This window comes from Arvicanthis niloticus, chromosome X (assembly GCF_011762505.2).
Source record: "Arvicanthis niloticus isolate mArvNil1 chromosome X, mArvNil1.pat.X, whole genome shotgun sequence".
Classification (NCBI taxonomy): Eukaryota; Metazoa; Chordata; class Mammalia; order Rodentia; family Muridae; genus Arvicanthis; species Arvicanthis niloticus.
The window spans coordinates 112,733,683-112,756,969 of NC_047679.1; the positions used below are offsets into that span (position 1 = coordinate 112,733,683).

A 23,287-nucleotide genomic window follows, 5' to 3' on the forward strand; every position below is an offset into this window, starting at 1 on the left:
CCATTTGACCTTGTAGATAAACCCAGTGATATCCTGTGGGTACAAGGTGGATATTCTGGATAACTGCACCTAATCCTATGCCAGTGATGGATGGAAACTTAGTTACCTCACTCGACTGGGGAGCATAGACAGTTAGAACCCAGGATTTTATATTATAGTTAGAGAAGCTATTTCCTGCAGAGCAGAAGTTCTACAACAGTCAAAGATATGGTTACATTTTCTCTTCATGTTCAGGAGGGTGGGCCATTGGCCTATGAACAAACAACTCAGATCCCATTTGAATTAAGATGTCTAGCAGAGCCTTGTTGGGCCAAGGAAGAGACTCTTCCAAGTTTGTGCTGGAGGCACATTTTTTGGGAAATCCATTTTGTTTGCTTTACCTATTTCTCCACTCTTATTTTTCCTCCCTTAAAACATTATAGTCTCCATCCCACCTCAAAATAATAAGCCGACTTTATGTTTTATGCCAGATCGGGAAGCCTTTTCCATCTGAAGTGGCCTAGTCTTGTTGTCCTGAAATCTCTAGGCCTGTAGTGAGTGCCCCTAGTAAGACCTTCTATTATGCAGGGAGGAACTGACAAGAGACTTGAAGTGCCACCCTCCCAGAGGAGAAGGTGGGGGATATGAGGGAAGAATTGTGGGAGGGGGTGACGAGAAGGGGGACAGCGAGTGGGAAATAAAAAAAATAAAAATAAAAAAATTTAAAAAATTAAAAAATAAAAAAGTAAAAACAACAAAAACTATAAAGGCTGTGGAACTTTTTTTTAGTTCAATTTTTTTTATTTATTTTACATCCTGCTTGCATCTCCCTCAGCCCCAGTCCCTCCCTTATCTCCTCTCCCCCAACCTCCTGCCCTCCCTTTCTCCTCAGAAAAGGGGAGTTCTCCCCTGGATATCAACCAGCCATGGTATATCAAGTTGCAGTAGGACCAGGTGCATTTTCTATTGTAATTCGGCAAGGTAGCCTAGTTAGGGGAAAGGGATTCAAAGGCAGGCAATGTAGTCAGAGACAGCCCCCACTCCACATGAAGACCAGCTGCGCAACTGTTACTTATATGCTGAGGGCTACCCCGTGTATGCCCTCTGTTTCGCAGTTCAGTCTCTATGAGTCCCTACCTGTTCAGGTTAGTTGATTCTATAGGCTTTCTTGTGGTGCCTTGACCTCTCTAGCTTCTTCAAGCCTCCCCCTCCCAACCCCACCCCACCCCACCCCCGTCTTCAATAAGATTCTCCAAGTTCTTGGCTGTGCGTCTCTGCATCTGTTTTCATCAGTTATGGGGTGAAGCTCCTCAGATGACAGTGATGCTAGGCTCCTGTGTGATGTCCCTGAGTCTTGCAGGCCTCCAGAGAAGCAGGCAGAATTTGACTGTAGAACTTTTAAATATTGGACTGTGCTTTATACTGTGATATGAACAGGAGCCTTTGGGACAAGAACCAAAAGGTTATCCTCAGCTCAGTTCCCTCTCTGCTCAGTTCTTACTCTTCTCTTTGTCCTCAACACTTAAAAAACATATTTCAGAATACATGATTACATGTTAAAATGTTCATCACAAGTTCACACATAAAATCAAATCATAAATTGAAATACAGGTTTACAACAGAGAATGTTTACATGCATATCCATTAGGAGTAATTAATTATCTGGCTAAACATCCATCACCTGTCTAGCTCCACAGGTTCACTGGAGGTTTAAAACTATAAGTTATTAGTGAAGTTTTGGATACGTAAACCCAGTCAATATTTTATCTTCTGTCCTAGCACCTATAATGAATCGTTAGTTTCTTTTTTATAACCTCCGGTTAATTGTTTTATAACCTCTTGGAATGTGCTCTGAGTAGGAGAAAGTCTGGTTACTATCTAAGAGCAATTACCTGGTGACACTTGAGAAACTGGCAGAGTTCTCACTGCAGTTTTGACTATCAGAAAAGGACCTAATAGTAGTCCCACTATAAAAGAGATTAATAATCACTGATATAATTTTAGGAATTCTTATAGGATCATCATTAAGACTTAAGAAGTCATCTATTTATCTATATAACATCAATACAAGACAGTACATCTTTGTAGATCTGCAGAGATCTGCTCAAAAGGGGTGGGCTAATATCTAGTGATTGTTATATATGTTTAATAATAACAGGAAAAGCATATTAATAGCAGGAATATTTCCTAAAATTAATTCTCTTAGGGCTTTGCCTAATAAGAGCAAATCTTTCACAGGTTATATTATAATCCATAGCAGATCATTTCAGGAAGATCATCTGCCAGTTATTAGCTTGTCCTATTATGGCTCCTGACAGATGGTAAACTGTTAAGTGCTTTTAACCAGTCAATTATTTTAAGGTAGAGTGCAGCCAATTGGAGTCTGCTGATGGGAGACAGAGTTAACTGAAGCACTGTTGCCTCTTCCTCAAGCAGCTGATAAAAAGGTGTGATTCCTATAGCTAAGAGACCGTGTTTCTGGGCTCAAAAGGTAGACCCACAGCAATCCCAGGAAGTGAGTGCCTGTACTCCAATATTCAGATATGGACTATGCTGCTTCATGTCTCCTGACATTAGCCTGAGACATGATAATGTGGAATATAAGAGGGACACTGCAAATCAAATTGTATCTCAAAACAACTTTATTTGACTATTGCGTGTAGCATTTATGTGTGAGAAACTGACAGACAAAGAAGGGAGGAGGCAGACAATAAAGAGGCCTCTGGTTGATCTGATTGTGTGGCTTCATCTATCTTCTTTTCCAGACTTTCTCCGTTGCCTTGAGGCCTTTGGATAATACCAGCCATGGATAATGAAAATCCCAACACTGCCCCCAGCCCACCAGAACAGAACATGGAGGTGGTCCCACCGAAAGAGTTAAAAAGCCAGAAGTCCACCAATAATATTCTGATCTATTTAGTTGACAGGAAGCTGGGGAGGCCCAGAAATGATATGGATTTGTTTGAATGGATTTGGTCAATAAAATAAAATGTCCTCTCCAGACTAGAGTGGCCATTGCCAAAATTCATGTTTATGTCTACTTGAAATACATGTTTTAAAAAGAAGTGACATAACAAGCCACTCTCATGATTGACCTATTAAACTAGTCTTCATTGCAACTGCTTTGGGTACATTGTGTGTTTCTTCACTTGGCTTTCTTGGGTTGCATTGGGCAGGATATTATAACCATCTTGATATTCTTCTTGTAGGATCTCAGATGCAGTGAGGATGAGGAGGGGAGGTCGCATTGCATATCATGTCTCTTCCATTACTAGTCTGAAGTGTAATTGTGTATGCATAACTCTCTGGCACATAGCCAGTCAGTATCAAAGACTCTCTTCACTATCCATTTTACAGAGATATTCACTACATTCCACTGTAAAATCCAACCGACTTCCCTGGTGCAATGGTACAGTGGTGAGAGCAAAGCAGACTAGGTTGGGATTTTAGAATATATGCCATCTTGAGTTGATCATTATTCCCAGAGATTCAGACTGCAATGCATGGGAAAGAATTTCTTTGCCTAAAGGACATATAGCTTATAACTATGTAATGACTCACATTCAAAAGCTCTATCCACTAATGGGTGTACTAAGTAAATTATATTCACTCTGAGAAATTCAGAATGGGAATTGTGTAAGAAACTGGGCATTAACAAATTACAAATTGTGGAGAGCTACACTTCAGCATCCATCTAGACTGTTACTTTTTTTGGAGGGCAAAGGGTGGGAGGAAGTGTTGTCACAGAACCCTTCTATGTCCCTCTCTCTCAACTATGAGTCTATAGTCATCAATACTATGGTAAAAGTAGCTTCCTTGTCCTTTACAGTCAGCGAGAGCATGGATTATGGATTTACTCATGGTTTGTGGTGACAGCACAGACCACAGACATCCACATGGTCGCTATTATCTGGTGGAGGTTGCAAATGAGTAAGGACTCATTTTTCTTTAGGGAGCTGGGTACCAGAAGTTTGACTATGCTTCAGTGAGTATATGGGCAACACAAATTGGACGTTTTTTTTCTTCTTCCCTTTTTTTTTTTTTTTTTTTTTTTTTTGTGGGGAGAAGCCACACAGGTTGGGGGGGCAGACCTGAAAGGACTGGGAGGTGAGTGTAATTCAGATGCATTATGTAAAATTCCCAAATAATCAATAAAAATATTATGTTAGAAAAATGACAAATCATAGTTGTTTATTCATTCATACATATATGTAACAGTGGCTAAAGAGAGGAGGGAGTGGTTTGGGGCAGAAGAGCAGGCATGGGAGGGGTAGGAGGGAGGAGGACGTGCAAATAATGTTATTATATTTTAGTTAAAATTAAAAAAAAGAAATGACAGATGGGAGGGTTTGGAATGATGGCTCAGTGGTTAAGAACACTTGCTGTTTTTCGAGAGGACCTGTGTTTGATTCACAGAACCCAGGTCAGATGGTTCACAACTGCCTGTAGCATTAGACCCGGGAGATCTGACACTCTCTTCTAGCCTCAGTGCACTCTCTCTCTCTCTCTCTCTCTCTCTCTCTCTCTCTCTCTCTCTCTCTCCACCCCCTGCCCATGCTAGAGGATGACATTTTTTACCTTCTCCTCCCTCCTAGCCTTCCCATGTCTGCCCCTTGCCCTGATACTCTCTCCAATTCACTCCCTTCTCTTCTTTAATCACACATATGAATGAATAAACATCAATTATGTATATGTGTATATATTAAAAGATGGAAAATGACAGCAGGAAACAGAAAGCTAAGAACTGGATTGAATGAAGATATGGGCAAACCTAAGTAACAAGAAAAAGGGAATGTTGGGAGGTTCAACCATTAAAATGAAAGCACATTCTAAACATCACTCCAGTTATTTGAAGTGACATTTGAAGGCTGAATGTGTTAATGTGAACTTTTTATCCTAGCATTTTAAAGGCTGAGTCAGGGGGATACTGTGCTTCTTGCCAGCCTAGCCTTTATAGTGAAAACCAGACTTACAAAAAGAAGAGTCCCAAGTCGGGCAGTGGTGGGGCATCCCTTTAATCCCAGCACTTGGGAGGCAGAGGCAGGTGGATTTCTGAGTTTGAGGCCAGCCTGGTCTACAAGAGTGATTTGCAGGACAGCCAGGACTACACAGAGAAACCCTGTTTCAAAAAAAAAAAAACGAAACAAACAAACACAAACAAAAGAAAGACGGAAGGAAGGAAGGAAGGAAGGAAGGAAGGAAGGAAGGAAGGAAGGAAAGAAGGAAGTTCCAGAAGCTGATCCTTAGGCATCACAACTTCACCTCTCTGGGTCATTTTCCATTCCTGCCCTTTATCTGTCTGTGCTGATTGTGCAGTGACAGCACAGGTTCTAATCTATCCTCAGAGGTGCATGTCCCACTAGGGACAGTGGGTAGAACATACTCAAGTATTCCTGTGCCTGTGACACTGGCTGGAGAGGCTCAGCACAAGTCTCACTATGAGGGAAAGGGGGAAGAGTTGAGGCCGAGGAAGTGGAAGAGGGAGGAGATCAGAGATCACGCGTCCTCCACCCCAGGGCTGTCCAGGGCACAAAGACTGCATTTATTTTTATTTTCCAAATCACATTTATTTGTGTATATGGTGGCCAGAGCATGGACATTGCTACACAGGAGAACTTGCATGAGTCTCCCCAGAATAAGTTGAATCAGAAACGGTGCCAATTGTAAAAAGGCACATACTCCATGATGCCAAGTTTAAAGCTCCTTTAGCACTGTGAAAACAAAAATGAAAACAGTCTTCAAATGGGGAGAGATGGGTGCTTTGTCAGTGACGAGTTCATGCAGTGGATCAAGGTGGCTTGGAAGGTGTTGGGGGAAGCTGGAAGTGAACAGCTGTGGGGATATTTGTGTTCACAAACCATTCTGTAATGGGCTGTGCCAATCTCAGCATCCCAGTTGGAATAACATTCTGAAGTATTGCAAGGTATTGTTGAAAATCCAGGAAATGGATAAAGATAAAATTAAGATATGTTTCAACTGCATCCCAATCTGTAATTATTTCTTTACAATTTTATTTTATTTTTCCAGGGTGAGCATACTAGGCTTGGATTTATTTTTAATCTTTTTTTTAACACTCCAGATTTTATCCCCCTCCTAGTCCACCTTCGGACTGTTTCACATCCCATACCTTCTCCCCCACATCTCCACGAGAATGCACCTACTCCCCAACCCCCTACCCCACCAGACTTCCTCACTCCCTGAGGCCTCCAGTCTCTTGAGGGTTAGATGAATCTTCTCTGACTGAGTTCAGACCAGGCAGTCCTCTGCTGTATATGTGTTGGGGTCCTCATATTAGCTGGTATATATGTTACCTTGTTGATAGCCCTCAGTATCTGAGTGATCTCAGGGTCCAGATTAATTGAGACTGCTGGTCCTCCTACAGGGTCACCCTCCTCCTCAGCTTCTTCCAGATTTTCCCTAATTCATCCACAGGGGTCAGCAGCTTCTGTCCATTGGTTGCCTGTAAATATCTGCATCTGACTCTTTCAGCTGCTTATTGGGTCTTTCAGAGGGCAGTCATGACAGGCCCCTGTCTGTAAGCACACTATAGCATCAGTAATATTTTCAGGCCTTGGGGCCTCCCCCTGAGCTGGATCTCAATTTGGGCCTGTCACTGGATCTCCTTTTCCTCAGTCTCTTCTCCATTTTTGTCCCTGCAGTTCTTTCAGACAGGAACAATTCTGGGTCAGAGTTTTGACTGTGGGATGGCAACCCCACCCATCACTTGATGCCCTGTCTTTCTACTGGAGGTGGACTCTACAAGTTCCCTCTCCCCACTGTAGGGCATTTCATCTAAGGTCCCTCCCAATTTTAAATTAAACTGATTCAGTCTGAATAATGTTACTTGTGTGCATGTTGTTCAGGGCTGGAAAACTGGATAACCAACTGGGTATGCCCTGGGAAAAACTGCTTCTCCTACACTTTCATTGATTCTCTCTGTGTATCCCTGGCCTTCCTGGAACTCACTCTGTGGGCCAGGCTGGCCTTGGACTCACAGAGATTTGTCTGCTTCTGCCTCCTAAGTGATGCAACTAAAGGCATCAGCCACCATGACTAGCCTCTGTGGTTTTTAAACAGTTTGTTTGTGTTGTCATTCTTTTAGATAGAGTCTCATGTAGCCTATGAAGACTATAGGCCTGCCTAAGTAGCCAAGGATGACCTGGCCCTCCCTCTGTTTCCACCTTTTAAATGCTGGTGTGTGTCACTCAACTCACTCAGATTACCTAAACTTATTGTGCTGGCCTGGGAGGCCTGATACACCTGCAGTCTTCCTGCAGCAACCTGCCAGATATCTGAAATTATGGGCTGGAGCCTCTAGACCTGGATAGAAATTATTTCCTGTGGCTATGCTCCATGCTGCCATTATTGGCGAGGTGATGACAGAGCTCTTCTTTTTCCCAAGTCTAGAGACTCCTTCATGGCTTTGGTATCTGAGACCCCACAGCTCACGTGGCCTGGGGCCTAAACTCCTTTCAGTACTCAAGGCTCTAGATAAAAACCCAACGAATTTCACGAGGCCTTCTGAGACAATAGCTCTTCCAAAGCACTCTGTTCTCAACCCACAATCTACGTTATATTGTATCTTTCTCAAGGACAGAAACCCATGCCTCTGAAATGTTATCACCAGGAAGAACAAGACGCCTGTTCTCCATTGCCTGTGGGGGGTTGAGCCGTGTTAGCAGCAGAACTGTCAGTTAGTTGACATGGATTCCAATCCACATTAACCGCAACTAGCTCTTTGCCCAAACCCAGGTCCTCTGGATGACCAACAAGTGTTCATAACCACTGAGCAATCTCTTTAGACCCAAAGAGCTTTTGTAAAGATGGGAGGTTTAAAGAAATGGGATCACCTGGATGAAAGTTTTAAACTGTAGGTCATGGCCACTATGAGGGTCAACTATGTATGTTAAATGTCAGCTAGACCTTTGAACGCTTGTGTAACTCAGAAAACATTCTTGTAGGTATAGATGGCCATCTGTTTTAGTCTCCTTCTGTTGCTGGGGTAACGTACACTGACAAAAAGCAACTTGGGGAGGAAAGGGCTTGTTTGTCTTACTTGTACAGGTTGCAGCATTTTGATAAGCAGCAGTTCCTTGTGGTTTCTGCTTGAAACTCTTCTCCTGACTCCCTGCCTTGGCTTTCCTTGATGATGGACTACAAACTGCATGATGAAATAAATTCTTTCCTCCCAAAGTCACATTGGCTATGATGTGCATCACACAGGCAGATACCTAACTAGGACAGACAGCTACTGCAAGAGTAGACACTAGAGGAGGGTGTGGGGTCGCTAGCTCACAAGCAGCCTTTGATGACAAGATTGGGGAGTGAGGATTGGCTACCTTTACAGAGCAAGGCTCCAGCATAGGTCTCTCAGATTGAAGGCTATCAAGGGGAACTCAAGACTAGAGAGATTGTTGAGGGCCACTCAGGGCGATTGTAGATGTTTTTCTCTCATTCTTCTGGGATGTCCCTGAATTTCAAAACATAAGATTAGTGTTATTTTACCAGGAGTGGGGCTAGAGGCCTAAACCTCTTGAGAAGGGAGTCCTGGCCTTTGGTCCCTGGAAACACTCAAGCTGAGCTGTGCAACAGCAGGTAGCACTATTCACTAGTGCCCACGGAGCAGGGTAAACATAAAAAGGAAATGGAGCTTTGGCTTTACACGAATACCCACTTGAGTAGCCACAAGGAGTCAGTAGTGAGCCAGTGCTAACTTATGGAAAGGATCCGCCCAGGGCATCTGTTGATGGGCTGGACACTTTTTAACACTTTTGCCAGCTGGGTGCAGAGTCCGACCTGTATGTTTACCTTTCTGAGAAGAGTCTGTACCTCTTGTCAGATTCTGAAAGCTGAAGGACAGTGACAACGCCCTCTAGTCACCACTGAAAGGGAGGGTTGGCCCTCAGAATTGGTACAGGACATTCCCAGACACCAGCAGCAGCAGCAGCAGCAGCAGCAGCAGCAGCAGCAGCAGCAGCAGCAGCAGCACAAGCAAGAAAAGCAACAGAGGCAAAGAGAAGTAAGAGCAAGAGAGGGCGTTTGTACAGGAGTGAGATTTTAAGTGGGAAACAGAGAAGTATGTCAGGAAGAGTTGGTAAATCCTGATTGGACATGTTAGCTAAATAATAGATTTTGATTGTTGGGCCTTGATGTTTTGTCTCAGGAATGAATCAATAGCCAAATAAGGGCATGGACCTTAGGGACTGGCTTTAGGAATGTAAGTTTTTAGCAAGGGAGACGAAGAGGGATCAAAGGGCAAAGCCTGTAAGCAACATTTGCCATGATCAGGACTTTTAGAGCCCATCCAACCACTCCCATATCTCCTTTCTCATGGTGGCCTCTTCTCTGTTGCAGGTGGTGTCCCTATTGAAGGCCTAACGAAACAGCTGAGACCTGAGTCCCCAGGCCCAGGATAAGCTGTAAGCAGCCAGCCAGTGGGCACAATGGCTGCACCCAGCAGCTCTGCCACACAGGGCCCCTCTCTGTGCCACCAGGATCCTCAGCCTGAAGAGTATGACATGGCCTGCGAAGCCTCCCGCCAGCTCTTCAGGCAGTTCCAGTATGATGAAGCAGAAGGGCCTCAAAAAGCCTTCTGCAAACTCTGGGAACTTTGTTCCCAGTGGCTGAAGCCACAGACTCGGTCTGTGGAGCAGATCCTGGCGCTGCTAGTGTTGGAGCAGTTCCTGCACATTCTGCCCACAAACGCAGAGACCGAGCCGTTCAGCCCGGAGATCAGACAAAGACTTTTCACCCTGATAGAAGGCCTAAAGAAAGAGGACAGAAAGCCAGGAAACAAGGTGAAGAATCTTGGGGTTGGTTACTCTTAGACCAAATGTGGGGCCAGGCAGCTGGGTCAGGAAGAGCCATTCTGTCTCTGTGTCATCCCACAGTCCCCAGCCTTCCCCAGAGTCCTTTTCAACATTCTCTTCTGCTGGAGTCAGCATAGAGGTCACAGGCTCTCCACTGTTCCTGATCCCATGCCTTCTCTCCAACACACAATGGCAATGCCTCATTTATTATCAGTAAATGAAATTCTCAGTCCGCATATCTTTTTCTCTACACACTAATCAAAACATCACTGCACTGCCATATGGCTTATAGGACAATCTGTCTGTGGGATGTCTTTGTCTCAGTAGCTCATGATAGTTTTAACCTTGTCAAGTACTGGTTAGCTGGGTGTACAGGCACACTCCTGGAGTTCTGACACCCTGGTGGGTAAGGCAGAAGGATCACTTGAGTCTGTGAGTGTGAGATGAGTCGGGGCAATGAGGCAAGAGTGCTCCATAAGAGGGGAAACAGAACAGCAGACTGCAACTGTGGCCCTTGAAACTGAAAATAATCAGTGCCACTTTATAGAAGAAGCTTGCCACCTTTGAGTCAACTGGCATCTAGCAGGGATATAAAGGGACAAGTAATAGTGCCTTATATTCTAATAGTTGATTGAGCATATGCATGGGTGGCGTGGGCTGTGTCAACAGAAATCATGATGTCACTAGACAGCTGTGCCTCTGCTTAGAACCACTCACTGTTAATAGGGCGACCAAACTTCAGATTTGGCCTGATGATGGCGCCACGAGCCACAGAGAGATCCTGAGTACCTCAGATGGAGCTCATGTCGTGGAGAATCTTAATTTGGAGCTGATGTAATTTTCAGTAATCTTAACTACATTTTACTTTAAAGAAGACCCATTAAATGTTAAGTAGATTGGTTATCATACAATATAGCACAGCTAGATGTGTTGAGGAGTGGAATCTATTTCTAAACTTTTGGTTGTGACAGCTAGAAGATCCAGAGAACCATAGCAGAGAGAGGAGAGTCACATTGTACACTCATTATCATATCTACCCAAAGTGAGACATGAGGGTATCATGTCCTTAGGCCTTCTCTTCATATAGAGGATCTAAAGAGGGGGAGAGGATAGCAACCTGTTCATTTCATGAATGTAAAAAGGGGTTTTCAAAAGTTCCCCATTTCTTCCCCTTTACCTCAGGACAATTCATACAAGGTGAAAGGAATATGCCAGTCTGGACCACACAAATATAAGCAACTTCCACATCCTTTGTTACCCACCTCATTCTTGTTATTGTGAAAAACGCTAAGCCCAGTTCTTTGGTCACTTATCCATCCAAACTTTCATTCATTCATTTATTCTTCCCTAAGATGGGGAGAGATACAAGCAGTAACCCCTCTTCACAAAGTCTCAGCAATGGTCTCTGTGTTCTTCCAAGTTGGGGTGAGCCACATAATGAGAGATAGCTGCATAGGCAACTCATTCCTTATTATAAAAGATAATAGTCATAGGATCTAAAGTGCCATCTTCTATAGGAGAACCAAAGGAACTGGGAGCCTAGACTCAAGTATTCAGATCTATGTTTTACTGCTTTGTTTTCTCTGTCAGCAGGCTGGCCCAGGCATGGCTGACTCAGGCCCATATGCATGCAGCATCTTCCTTGTGGGACTCCCTCGATCCACACCACAGTATCTTCACATTTTATGGGCTGAGGAACCCCTTGGGCACGGAATACGACCTAGCAGCCTGGGTTCCCCTGGGCAGTATGACAAAGACAGATGTGATGGCATACGCATTCAAGGTTGGTCTGAAATCCCACAGAAAGAGAGAGACATGTGTTCACCTATGTAATTGGTATGTGCAGGCAGTACAGACTGCCACAGTCTTTTTCTCTGTCCTTGTGTGTGATGTTTCAATGACCAGAAAGCCAGAGTTTTTTAGGAGGGTAAAATGGATTGCAGTGTTTTCTGAGACTGGCCTTCTAGCACATGGTTATTAAACAACACTACTGCACACTGTGTGAACAATGCCAAGCTATGCAAGGGATATGTAATTGTAGTAACCTGGAAATTGTATGCAGAGGTATGTGGTAAATTAAAGAAATAGAAGATGCCAAGAAAAGTGTGACCCTTACTTGCCTGCCTCTTTTAAAGGGCAGGTACTGGAGTGTCAGAAACACTCCTAATGATCAAGGGGCTGAGGTGTTTTTTTTTTTTTTTTTCCAAATGGAGCAGGAATTAAGGACATGCTACTTGTTTCTTCTTTTGATACCAAGATGTCTGTAGAGCCTTAGAGGTCACACTCTTCTGCCTCACAGTTACACTGATCAGGATATGTGTGACCACCCATCCCATATGCAGATACTCAATTTGCTGAAATGCCCTGAAGAAATCCTTCTCACATGGAGTAACAAATCACCCTCCACATTTCTAATTTTAAGAAAGGGACAATTTCTGGGCTGACAAGGTGGCTCATCAAGATAAAGGCACTTGCTTCCAAGCCAGATATCATGAGTTCAATCCCCAGGACCCACATAGTAGAAGGAGAGAATTCAGTCCTGACAAATTGTCCTCATACTTCTACATGTGCTCACAAATAAACAAATAAATAAAAGGACCAAGAAAGTCAATCAATCAAATAACACAATATAATGTAAAAAGAAAGAAAATTACAATTTCAATTTAATTGTGACTTTCTAAAATCCTTTAGCAACCTCTGGATGTCAGTGCATAAATTTTTTTTTTAACATCCCCAAAATTTATTCAATTACAACCACAAAGGATTGTCTTCATGCTGTCACACAGAGATACAAACACAGATATAGCACAGTATTCATATTTAGTCCAAGCATATTCCTTTTGAGGTCCATTTAATGATTTCTAATGCCACAGCTTTCTGGAACTTTGAGCTCTGTTTAGGACTTAGGCTTTTTGCGGGGTAAAGGGGGTCCTTTACAGGAACTTTAAAGGCACTTGATCCCTTGCCCTTGCCATGCAAAAACTGCAGTGACACACGCTTCAAGAGGAAGGAAGGTTGGAGATTCAGAGGCTCATAGGATACCACTAGAGGATGACACAAGCCTAGAGACAAGGCAGGGGTCTGGGGAAGAAAGGCTGGAATGTCAGCAGGTGGTGAGAGCCTCAGGGAGAGCATGGAATCTGAGAACAGGAGGCTTAGGGTGATAATGGCAGGCTAAAAGAAGATATGAGACTCCGGGGAGGGGAGAACACATGGAGGAGGTTTCAAGAAGGCAGGAGGTTAGGGATGAGGATAACAGGCTGGGCTGGTGGGAAAGCTGAAAGTTGGAAAGGAGTAGGAATCTGAGGAGGATGCCACAGTAAAAGGGTAGGAGGCTCAGAGAAGGCTGAAGGTTGCAGCGATCACATGGTCAAGAAGCAGATTGGAGGCAGAGAAAGACACAAGTCATGGGAACAGGAAGATAAGGAGGAGGCAGGTGGGAGACAGCTGAGATAAGAAGCAGGAGAGGAATGCAGGAGTCTAGGAGAGAACAGGAGAATCAGGAAGTCTGGCAGGAGAAGACAGGCTGAGTGAGTGATGAGCAAGAGGGTACAGGGCTGGGAAACAGCATAAGAACTGTAAGATAAGGTGATCAAGATCCATTGAGGAGGCTAAAGGAAGACAACAGACTGGGGATGAAGGTCAGAGAGCAGGAGAAACTTGGAGGATGGGTGAGAGCAGGACCGTCCGGTGAACTGTAGAGCAGTAGGTTTGGAGAGATTAGAAAAGCAGAGGGTTGTGTAAGGAGGTAGATCCCCGGCACACCTGCTAAAAAGGTAAGTGAGGCTCTCCCATGTTTTCTGTTAGTGGGATTCCTTGTTAGTGTGGGGATCATGGTATCTTGGAGGGTCAGCTCGTCATCTGCACACAGACAGGGAGCCCCACTCACCCCCTTCCAGGCTAGAGAAAGGGAGTGCACAGGAGGCCAACACTGAAGTTTCTCTTTCTTTCTCAGGCATTGGTCTTCCCGGTGATGGCTCACCCCTTCTCTGAACAGTTCAACTCGGATCCTAGAGGTGCCACTGCTCCTGTAGCAGCCCAGGGAGCAGCTGAGAGAAAGGCCTGCCTAAAAGAAGGACCTTTCTGCTGAGCCCAGAAGGGTAAGGTGGCTCAGGTCTCCTGGTCCCTCCACAGAAAAGATGCCAGTGTACCTTGGGCACTGGTATCTTCTAGCGACACTGTGAGGGAGATGTGTTCTCCCATCTCATGAACTCGATGGGGCTTAAGGAAAGGCTTGGGGTTTGCCCTTGTTACACAGAGAAGAGGACGCTGAACCAGCATTCCTCCACCCTTTCTGCAGTTTCTTCATGACCTGGCAGGACACTGGGGTTGGGAGGGAGTAGAGAGCTACCAGGGGACATAGGGAGAAAGAGAGGCCATGAGATAGGGTAGCTAGGCATCTGTACTTTATTGGAGTGGTCTGGAAGACAGGTGAACAGTTGATTTTATAAACAGAGAAGGAGATTCAAGAATTTCCTAAAATGTCTAGTCCACCACCAGAGCCAAGCCCCCCACTTCTCTGGTGCTTGACCAAGGGCTCCTGAGCACTTGTGTGCTAGTGGATTGCAGTGATAAGTGCATTGTGGTTAATAGGGTCATGATGTCACTGGAAGGCTGAGGAGATGTGGGCTGAGACCCATGGTATGGCCCTGTTTCTCTGTTCCAGGCTTGCAGGCCCATTCCTGGCATCACATGGGAAATCTTGTCCAGATAAGCTGAGAACAGCCTGTCCAGGAGGCCCTATGTAGGCTAGAAGTTATAATCTCTAAATGCCCAAGAATGGCCCAAGGGATACTTTTACTATGTATCCCATACTCCCCCAGCTCCTCTGGCACTGGTATCTCAAGGTCTATTCCTTCCATTCCTGATACAGAAACCTTCAGCATGCCAGCCAGCCCCGGGGACAGAGTGGCACAACTGGCCACTCAGAGTCAGGGACCCAGATGAAGATCTGTTTGTCTCACCCAAAGGACACAAACTGAATGGTGGCTGCGATGTGGCCTCTGCCACTCATCATAAGACAGGGCTGATGTCTCCCTTCTCCCAAGTTCCACTAGTAGTCCATGTATGTATATCTGAATGCATGTGTGTGCTTGAATGTAAATGTGTATGGGGGGTGGAGCCATTGGGTAGGGAGAAGAGCTCCTGGGGGTCCCCTGTTTCCCAAGTACAGGAAAGATCATGGACTACTAGGAGAAATGAGTATGAAGTCTGAGGCCCCTTCCTCTTAGACCTTAGACTACAGAAAGGCCCGTCCCTGAGCATGCTCAGGCATGGCTATGGTGTGAGATCAGAGGCACTGATATTGGGCTGGACTTTGGACCCAGTGCTGTCAGTCAGGAGGGGGCAGAGCTAAGACTCAGCATTAAGTTCATGTCCCATCCTGGTCCTGGTTAGTCTGTGAGCTTCTGCTTTCCATCCCCTTGGCTACTCTTGTTCGTCCATGGCGCCCTCTCTGTACGATGTCATGGCGCACTTTATTTGCAGTCTGTATTGCAGGCAGTGGAGCTTCAACAAATTCAGAGACTTAACCTGGATGACCTTACATTTCTGTGTGTGATGGGACTCTGAATGGCCAGTGCTCTCTGGTCAGAGGTGTGGTTTCTGAAGTTGTCACATTGTTGTCTCCCAAAGGTAAAAGAAAATCTGTACACCGAACACTGCCTGGCTTTCTCTTGTTTCTGCTGAGTGCCATGCCATACCCTGGGTGGGGAAGTGGGTGGGATATGGGACAGCAAGCTCCAAGCCAAGAGGGCAATCCAGAGCTGACCAGGGAAACCCCGCTTCTTCAGAACCTTTTTCCATCAGATCACCTTTGACAGAACGACCACCCTCTGATCTCCTCTCTCTCTCTCTCTCTCTCTCTCTCTCTCTCTCTCTCTCTCTCTCTCTCAGTGGGCAACTGTGGAGCCAGGCTCAGAAGGCTTCAGTTTGGCCTCATTCACACTGGTCAGAGAAGGAAACTGAATCAAAGGCTTTTCTATCATTCTAGGTCTGGAGTCAAGGAGTTGAATGCAAGTTGAACCTCAAGAGTAAGGGGAAATGCAACACATCTCTACAGGCCACCATGTGCAGCCCAGAGTCTGCTCTGCAGTTACGTAAGTGGTAAAGTCCTCAGTGCCTTCTGGCAGACAGCTTGCTAGAGACTGCTGAGGAGATAAAGCACCCAGCAGGTGCTGAAGTTGGGTGCTGTATAAACTAACTAAAGACATGACAGCTACTGCATTGTATGTGTAAGGGGGAGGTTTTTAATGTTGGGAGAGAGACAGACAGAGAGAGAGACAGACAGAGAGAGACAGAGAGAGACAGAGAGACAGACAGACACACACACACAGAAAGAGAGAGAGAGAGAGAGAGAGAGAGAGAGAGAGAGAGAGAGAGAGAGAGAGACTGAGCATGGGCAGCATCCTGGGCCTCACCAGGGCAATCTTCAAGACAGGGGAAAAGAACAGGGGAGAGAGAATAGAGAAAATATATAGAGAGATGCACAGGAGCAGAGCACTGGGGGAGGGGCGGAGAATACAGAGCAATAATAGCAAGGTTGAGTAGCTGGGGGCAAGCAAGCCCTTGAACTGGAGGGAGTGTATACAAGCTAGGGAAGGTTGCTAGGATCCCTTTGGAATGTGTAACAACTGCTTGTGATACCTGCATGCACTTTGAGATTCCAGGAGCAACAGGTAATTATCTGTCCCCTCCACCACAGTACTGAACTGGCTTCACTAGTTCCAGAGGAATGCTGGATTTTATCTAACCAATAGAAGCCCTCCTATAGTTTGAGCTCATTTCCGGGTATTTGGCTGCCTTTGGAATTTGGAACTGAGAGATGCCTGCTTTGCTCTCCTGGTCTTAGCTCTGGGCTCTCAAAACTCCATTCAGAATCCAGGAACTCTAAGGCTGAGGTGAGGTGAGCTCACTGGGGAGGAGGCGGGAGCCTAAAGGCAGCATGTTTGTAAAAAGGACTTTTTATAAGGGCTGGAGGGTAGAAAAAGAGGCAGCAGGAAAGCAACAGAGAGGAGGAAGGGAGAAAGAAAGGTTGGGAGAAGCTCTGAGGGTATAAAACTCAAGTGTATTTTGGGAGACAGGAGGGAGTCCGGAGATTTTTCTGAGAGGGTAGAATCATGAGGAACAGGCTGGAGGCTCCAGGGAACTGTAGACCCCTTGGAAGGTAGAGGTCTGGGGGGAAGAAGACAAAAACCTGAAGAGATGGACCTGAGCTTCATGGGGAACAATAGGAGGCTAAGGTGGGGGTAGGGATGGAAAGGCTGGAGAGGAAGGCAGAAGAAAGAGAAGAAGGCAGGAAGCTCAAGGGAAATCTACGATTCTGGGGAGGGTGACAGCAAGCTAGGGACATGGTAGAATATGGGGATAATGGGAGGATAGTGGGTGCAGGAAACCCTAAAAAGGGCAGGAGCCTTGAGGCGTGGTTACATACTCAAGTGGGCAGGAGGCTCATAGAGTGGAGTTGGAGGCTAGAGAGGCAGGCCTCAGGCTCAGGGGGAAGTCAAGGATGACAAGGGGTATCTGGAGTAGGACAGGTTTACAGGAGGCCCAGACTGAGGAAGAGTGCAGGACCCTCGGGAAGGATGGTACCTCAGCCAGGACAGAGGATCAGAAGAGAGCATGAATCTGCTAAGAGCATGAGCCAAGAGAGGCCCAAGGGATGGAGGCATAGCATGAGGCTGATCTGGAAAAGGAATGGCCTGGGGCTTGTGAGGACAGAGGGCTGAGGAGGCAGGCAGAGTGTCATGGAGGGTATGAGGCTGGGTTGGGGTACGAGGAAAAGGTCTGGAGCACGGAAGCAAGGAGGATAAAACTGAGGAGTCTGCTGGAAAGACAGCAGGAAACAGAAGCAACTGAGGAGAGGTGGCATAGGAGAGGTGACCAAAGGTCTTGGAGAAGGGCACATGGGCTAGGAAGTCAAAACCCAGGATGGATGTGAGAGGCAGAAGGCTAGGTAGGAGAGGAGGAGGAGACTTGGGCAGATGGACTAGGGAAGGCCTGAGGCTGGTGAGGACAGTCCCTAGATGGCAGGAGAAGAGCAAAGGTGGGTGAGGAGGGCAGGAGGTTCTGGGACACTAATGACTCTATGGGAGGGCCTACTACTGAGAAGAGCATGAGAGTCATGGGGAGGGGCGGAGAAGGGCAGAAGGCTGAGGCAGTGTGCCTGAGGCTAGGGAGTGGGGTTGGAGTCTGAGGAAGGGCAGGAGTAAGGGGGAGGAGCCTAACAGGGAGCAGAAGGCTGGAGAGGAGCAGGGATAGAGTAGAAAGGTGACTATAGCCAGAGGCCCATAGACGCAGAAGGGTCTGTTTGACCCAGAAGGCAGAGGAGGAGGGCAGCAGGCTCAGGAGGAAGGCAGAAAGAAAATTGATGGCTGAAGGGAGATGGAAGTTTAGGGGAACATAGATGGCTTGAGGAGACAAGAAAACTGGGGACGAGGGACAGAAAGCTGAGGAGCAAGATGGGAGGCAAGGGAGGAGGAGAAGATGGTTCAAATCCAGAAAAGGGAAGGAGGATGGAGGGGAAGCTTCAGGGAGGGCAGACATTCTAGGAGGACGATGACAAGGATCCTTGAGAGGAGGATAGCACTAAAGGAGCTCAGATGTGCACTTGTAGCCTAGGAAGCTGAGGAGAAAGGCCAGATGCTCAAGAAACGGTTGTGAAATTGGGAGCTAGGCACTAGACGGGGCAATAAAGGGATGAGAGGCAGAGGACGGAGGTTCAGGAGATTCTAGGGTTCTCGAAGTAGGTAGAAGCCTGGAGAGGAACTCTGAGGGATGCCAGAAAGCTGGGAGAAAGCTAGCTGCTGAGGGGGCAGACAGGAGGCAGAGGGGAAGAGGGGAAGAGGGCTCAGAGAGGATGGGCAGGGATGGGCAGGATGGCAGGAGACTCAGGAGGCAGGAGGAGGCTAGAGGAACACCCAGACCTAGGATGATGGGATTAAGGCTGGCAAGGATGCTTAGGAGAGCATAGGAGTTTCTGTAAAGGCACAAACCATGGGTAGAATGCAGCGGGGCCTAGGTAGAATAGCAGGAGACTCTGGCAGGGACCAATAGGCTGTTCAGGACCAAAGCTGGAAAAGCAGGGTAGAGATCAGGGAGGTAAGCAAGCAGGTTAAGTAAAGATAGGCACTAGAGTAGGCAGATAGCTCAAGAGTATGGAAATAGGCTAGAATGGACGGTCTGGCGTAATTTAGGAGGGGGCTATATGAGGAGATATGTGGACAGAGGAGGGTAAGAATCTGGGGAGACAGACCCGATGCTAGGCAGTGGACAGGAGGCTGATGTGTGGGTAAGGGCTTCAGGCAGCATGGGGAGTGACAGGACTCTGGGGAGGTAGCGGGGGCTAGAGGACAGAATGCATGAGAATGAGCACTCGAGGGTCATAGGAGACTGAAGAGGGGGTCAGAGAATTAAGGGGAAGAAGTAGAGAGTAATGTCTACAGAGGATGGTAGGGAGAGAGGAGGAAGTAGCATGGGAAGGTGAGGGCCAGAGCAGAAGACTCAGGGCAAACATTGTAGGTTGAAGAGGAGGCCCAAGGCCCTCAAAGGGCAGAAGCCTTAGGAAGACTCCAAGAATCTCTGCAGATGGACAGATCTCTGGTGAGAGAACACAGAGGAGCCTGAGTGCGAGTGTGGAGGCTAATAAGGAGGTTCAGGGTGAGGATATCATGTTCCAGGTGGTGCACAGAGACACAAGAAGGTAGAGATGGTGTCATGATGTGTAGAGGCTGAGAATGGGGGCAACAGCTCTTGAGAGTGTGAGGCTCTGGCATCCAGAAGGGTACTGAGGATAGGGGCTTAAAAGAGAGGGGAGGAGGGTCCAGGGAACAAGCCTGGAGAGGAGGTTAGGAGGACGACAGAGGAGAGCAGAACACACAGTGGGGTTGCTGGAAACTAGGAGGGAAGCAGGAGGAATGGGGCGAGTACAAGTCGTGGGTAGAGGGCAAAGGTAGGACAAAGATGGCCAAAGTCTAGACGATTGGAAGTGCCAGCCCTGTGGATAGGTATAGGAGCCTTCTGCAGCTGACAAGTTTGATAGGAGGGAAATATATTTCCAGGGAGAGCAGGACACTGAGGACCAGAAGCAGTCCCAGGGTTTCTAAGTCCCAGGGTTTCTAAGCATCTGAGTACCAGGTCAGGAGGCTCCAGCTGAAACTTAGAAGATGGAGAACAGAAAGGTAGCTTGTCTGAAGGGTATAGGACACTGTAGGTGACTGGGTTGAGATGTCAGGAACTTGAGGAGAGAGGTTAATGGCTAGGGATGAAGGCAGGAGTATTAGGATGTCTGAATCAGAGACTGAGTTAAGGGAGAAATCTAGGTGTCAGGGTCACATAGGGAGATTGGAAAGAGCTGAAGAAGTCTGGGAAGATGAATACATTTCATAAGAGAACAGCAGGTTCAGGGTGTGCCAAGGGGATCAGAGGAAGTCAGGATTTTGACAGGCAGAGTAGTAAGCCAGGAGGATGACAGGATGGCCAGGTTAAGTTTATATGTCAGATGTAGAGAACAAGTGTATGGGGCTTTAGGAGTCTGTGTGGAAGCACAGGACTTTGACCTTAGTGTTTAAGCATGGGGGAAATTCAGAGACTGTCCTGAGCACAGTCCTCCTGAAGTGGGCAGGATACACACCAGGAGAAAAAAGACTGAGATGTAAGGCAACAGGTTCATAGAGATGTGAGAAAGCTAGAAGGGGCTTAGAAGGTCAGGGAGATGGACTTGGACCAGGAGAGCAGGAATCTATGTTGAGGGTAGGAGACTAAAGGAAGAGAATAGTTCTGCAGAGGAAGGCTGCATGCTTGGCATCATAGCAGGTGGACAGCAATACAGCATGGAGGAGGATCAATAGGATTGGAACAAATAATGGGGACTTCATACATTGTACAAGAAGCTGAGAGAAAAGCAAGATGGATTCTAGAGAGAGGATCAGGAACCAGGAAGGGTAGTGACTAGGCTAGATTGGTTAAGAAGAAGAAAGATGAAAGACGAAGGAGGAAGATAAGAAAAGAGTCAAAATCTGGGATGGGCAGGAAGCCTGTGTGGCGGGAGGGAAGATATATATATATATATATATATATATATATATATATATATCAAGATGACTAGCAGGGACAGAAAGCTTGGCAGGAGGACAAGAAGATGTGCAGATGATCAGGTGTCAGTGGGAGGCAAAGAGAGTAAGCATGTAGGTAGGAGAATGAAGAGTGTGATAGAAGGCCTGGTTTTGCCTGTAGGTTTGGGGGATCAGGGTGAAATGTGAGAAAGAAGATATGTATCTATGGTGGCAGAAGGGTCATAGAAAAGTGGGATCCGGCTGTCCAAAATGGGGCTGAACACAGTAGGATGGTCTGGGTGGACATGTGTATCAGCATTTAGGTGCTTGCTATTCCACAGGCTAGATGTTTGATGGAGAACATGCACATGAAGTACACAAAGGTCTGCTACTCCATACCCAGGACTTCTGAAGCACCTTCTGCCCTGTCCTAGGATCGGGCATGTAGCTTTTGCTTTGAACCTACACGTAGCCATTCACAAAAAATTTGTAGTGATTCTTAAGCAAGAGAGATGTTTACTAATAGGAAAAGATTGAGCTTATACCTATGATGGTAGGACAAAAGTACTGGAAGGAGGTTCTAGTGACTCTAAATATGGTTTATGATTTGGGGGGAAAAGTAGAAATTTGGGTAGAGAAGAGGGAGTAAGGGGAAGGTTTCAGTGTTATGACAATGTAAAGGGGGGGGAAGAGAGGTGCCTATATAGGGTCAGAGCATGAAGTGGAGGCTAGGTGGTTGGGCGTAGAACTCTAGTGTTGAGTCAAGTTGCCTACTAGGTTAAGAAGCAGTTGAGGAAGGCAGACTTGGTAGTGCATGTGTTTAATCACAATATATGGAGGACAGAGGCAGATGGAACTCTAAGGTCTGGGTAAGCCTGGTTTACAGGTTAAGTTTCAGGACAGCCAGAACTACAAAGAGAATCCTTGTCTCAATAAACAAAAGAAGAAAAAAGAGAAAGAAGACAAAGGAAGGAGGAAGATAGAAGGGGAGGAATAGGAAGGACAAGGGAAGAGGAGGGAGGAGAAAAGAGAGAGAAGGGAAGAGGGGGAGAAAAAATGAGGGAGGAGCAACAAAGAGAAAGAAGGAGAAAAGAGAAAAGGAGAAAGGAGGAGAGAGGGAAAATGATGGATGAGAGAGAAGAGAATGGAAGATGAAAGAGAAGCAAGGAGAGAAGAGAAGGAAAGAGGGAACGGGGAAGCAAGAAAGACAGCAAAGAGGGAATTAGAGGGAAGAGGAAGGAGGAAGGAAGAGAAAAGAGGGAGAGGAAGGATGAAGAGGGAGAAAGTAAAGAAGAGGGTAGAGGAAGGGAAAGAGAAGAAGAATCAAAAAGGAGGATGAGGAAAAAGTGAGGAATTTGAAAGATGAGGGGGGACTAGGAGGGAATATTAAAGAGAAAGGATGAGAGAAGAAATGCAAAAAAGGGAGGAGGAAAGAGAAAATACAGGGAAAGATGTGGAGAAGTGAAAATGAAGTTGAAAAGAGAAAGAAGAAAAGAGAAGGAAACAGTTAAGAAGAATGAAGAAGATGAAGTGCAGAGATGAAAAAAGAGGAGGAATAAGGAAGTAGAAATAGAAAATGAGAAAGGAAGAGAAAAGGAAAGATGAGGAAGAAGAAGGAAGAGGGGAGGGAAGAAAGAAAGTAAGAGGAAAGACAAGAGAAATAAGTGAGGAGGTAGGGAACAACAGAGAGATAGAAGAGAAGAGAGGAGAAAAAGAATGACAGAGGAAGAAAGGGGAAAGAAAAGTTAAGATGGAAGAGAAAGGAAGAGGAAAGAGGATGGAAAACTTAAGTGGATGAGATAGGGATGAGCAATGAGATGAAATAGAAGAGAAGAGGGAAGAGGCACAAAAAGAATGAGAAAGAAAAGGGAAGAGGGGGAATGAGTGAAAAGAAAAGGAAATGAAGAGAAGGGGAAGAGGAGGGAGGGAAGAGGGATGAGAAGACAAGGAGAAGAGAAGAGGAAAGAGGTTGGAAGAAGGAAGAGGAGGGAAGAGAGAAGGGAAGTGAAGAAGAGAGGGTAGGTAGTGAGGAGAAAAGAGGAAAAAGATTATTAAGAACTTAGATGAGGAAAGAGGGAATATCAGGAAAGAGAGAGGAGAAAGGAAGGGGGAAAGGAAAATAAGGAAACTGAAATCAAGTGGATAAAAGAGGAAAGGAAAGTAATCAGGATGAGGAAGGAAGAGGAAGGAATATGGAAGAGAAGTGAAGAGGAACGAGGATGCAGGAGAGATGAGGGAATAAGAGAGAAGCAGTTAAGAGAAAGGAAGAGAGAAATGAGTGAAGCAGAGGGAAAAACAAAGAGAAACATGAAAGAATAGACAGGAGGAGATATGAAAGGAGAAAACAGGAGGAAGTTATGATGTGGATAGAGGGGAAGAGAAAAAATAGGGAGGAGGAAAAAGGAGAAAAGATAAAAGGGCAGTAATAGAAAAGAGGAATTAAGAGGT

The 23,287-nt window shown here is 46.0% G+C and overlaps 2 protein-coding genes across 5 annotated transcripts; both read left to right on the forward strand.

Annotated features, from left to right (window-relative positions):
* The first annotated feature begins 2,751 nt into the window (after positions 1-2,751).
* Positions 2,752-2,995, forward strand: LOC117694146 (embryonic testis differentiation protein-like). Its single transcript, XM_034484926.2, has one exon. It carries the CDS (start codon positions 2,785-2,787, stop codon positions 2,965-2,967), a length of 183 nt encoding a protein of 60 aa, XP_034340817.1. The 5' UTR covers positions 2,752-2,784; the 3' UTR covers positions 2,968-2,995.
* A 5,824-nt stretch (positions 2,996-8,819) lies between these two features.
* On the forward strand, positions 8,820-19,335 carry LOC143435445 (zinc finger protein 500-like). Of its 4 annotated transcripts, none has more exons than XM_076918154.1 (7): positions 8,820-8,998; positions 9,334-9,776; positions 11,382-11,571; positions 13,744-13,888; positions 14,662-14,853; positions 15,276-15,886; positions 16,492-19,335. In XM_076918154.1, exons 2-4 carry the CDS (start codon positions 9,423-9,425, stop codon positions 13,779-13,781), a joined length of 582 nt encoding a protein of 193 aa, XP_076774269.1. In that variant the 5' UTR covers positions 8,820-8,998; positions 9,334-9,422; the 3' UTR covers positions 13,782-13,888; positions 14,662-14,853; positions 15,276-15,886; positions 16,492-19,335. The 4 variants fall into 4 exon arrangements, with proteins under 4 accessions (XP_076774269.1, XP_076774268.1, XP_076774266.1 ...); XM_076918153.1 differs by having other exon boundaries at positions 15,276-15,422; positions 15,781-19,335; XM_076918151.1 differs by having other exon boundaries at positions 15,276-19,335.
* Positions 19,336-23,287: the final 3,952 nt, after the last annotated feature.